General features: G+C 49.3%; 1 protein-coding gene across 1 annotated transcript; it reads right to left on the bottom strand.

Annotated features, from left to right (window-relative positions):
- Nucleotides 1–253: 253 nt before the first annotated feature.
- LOC114736358 (geranylgeranyl pyrophosphate synthase, chloroplastic-like) lies at nt 254–1,352 on the bottom strand (the record flags this gene model as incomplete). The annotated part of the gene is given in 2 exon segments (XM_028924147.1): nt 254–602; nt 605–1,352. Coding segments are annotated over 2 exon segments (891 nt in total), but the record flags the coding sequence as incomplete, so codon positions are not given.
- Nucleotides 1,353–1,356: the final 4 nt, after the last annotated feature.

Raw genomic sequence — 1,356 nt, 5'->3', positions numbered from 1 at the left:
AACCGGCCCTAGGCTTTGAAAATGAGTAATCAATCAGACAGGGAAACATCAACGAAAAGCCTGACGATCAGGCTTCGATTTAACTGATTGCTCCATCTTTGTCATTTTAATATCCTGAAGCCTACTGTCACTAGAAAGTGGGGTAAAAGATGATACACCAAAACTAGAGCAAATTAATTGGGCGGATTATTTGGAGACAACCCCCCACGTTACAGGATTAAGAGCTTATGCATGATTACAGAAGCTGCAAGCATCCGAAACTAGAACACATTAATTGAGCAACCAAGTTCTTCCTGTACGCAATGTAATTGGACAAAGTTTGAATTGAATAACATTGAAGCACAGAGGAGAAGAGGGAATTATTTGGAGGCATCCCTCGTTACAAGATCAGGAGCTTATGTATAACTATGATTTCAGAAGTTGCAATCATCCAAAACTAGAACAAATTAATTGAGCAACCTAGTTCTGCCTGTAAGCAATGTAATTGGCCAAAGCAATTAACGGAGCAGCTTTTTCTGGATCAAACCCAGAAAGCTGATCTTGCGCATCCTTGTTCAATTTCTCAGCGAACTCCCTCGATTTCTCTATCCCCAGAAGTTTCGATACGTGGTCTTGTCAGCCACCAAGTCCTTCCCCGCAGTTTTCCCCAGTTCCTCCGACGATTTGGTAACGTCGAGAATGTCATCCACAACCTGAAACAGCAGCCCGATGTACCTCGCGAACTTCCTCAATTTCTCAATCTCTTCGTCCGACCCACCTCCCACGACTGCTCCCAGCACAACCGCGGCTTCCAATAACGCTGCCGTTTTGTGAATATGAATGAATTCTAGCTTCTCCAGCCCCACATCGGACAATCCCTCCGAAGCTATATCCACAACTTGCCCGGCGACCAGACCTTCAGCGCCAACCGATTTTGCTAACTCCCCGATGGCGCGAACTACCCTCGGCGGCCCCACGCCCACGGTAGCAACGGCGATGTGCTCGAAGGCGAAAGACAAAAGGGCATCGCCAGCCAAAACCGCGACATCCTCCCCGAAGACCTTGTGATTTGTCGGTTTCCCTCGCCGCAGATCGTCGTTATCCATACAGGGCAAGTCGTCGTGAATCAGCGACATAGTGTGAATCATCTCCACGGCGCAAGCTGAGGGCATGGCCACTGATTCGTGGCCGCCGACAAGTTCGCAGGCGGCGATGCAGAGCATTGGGCGCACACGCTTGCCGCCGGCGAGAAGGGAGTACCGCATGGCCTCGTGAATCCTCTCGGGTTCTCTCAGGGAAATAGCTGCATCCAAGGCCTGGTTCACCTTATTGGCCTTCTCAAGCATGTAGGCGTTGAAATTGAAACCAGGTTTCTCC

This window comes from Neltuma alba, unplaced genomic scaffold (assembly GCF_004799145.2).
Source record: "Neltuma alba isolate B1F8T4 unplaced genomic scaffold, ASM479914v2 tig00002734_pilon, whole genome shotgun sequence".
Classification (NCBI taxonomy): Eukaryota; Viridiplantae; Streptophyta; class Magnoliopsida; order Fabales; family Fabaceae; genus Neltuma; species Neltuma alba.
Note: the sequence above shows the minus strand (reverse complement) of the source record. Positions and strands in the feature narration are given on the sequence as shown.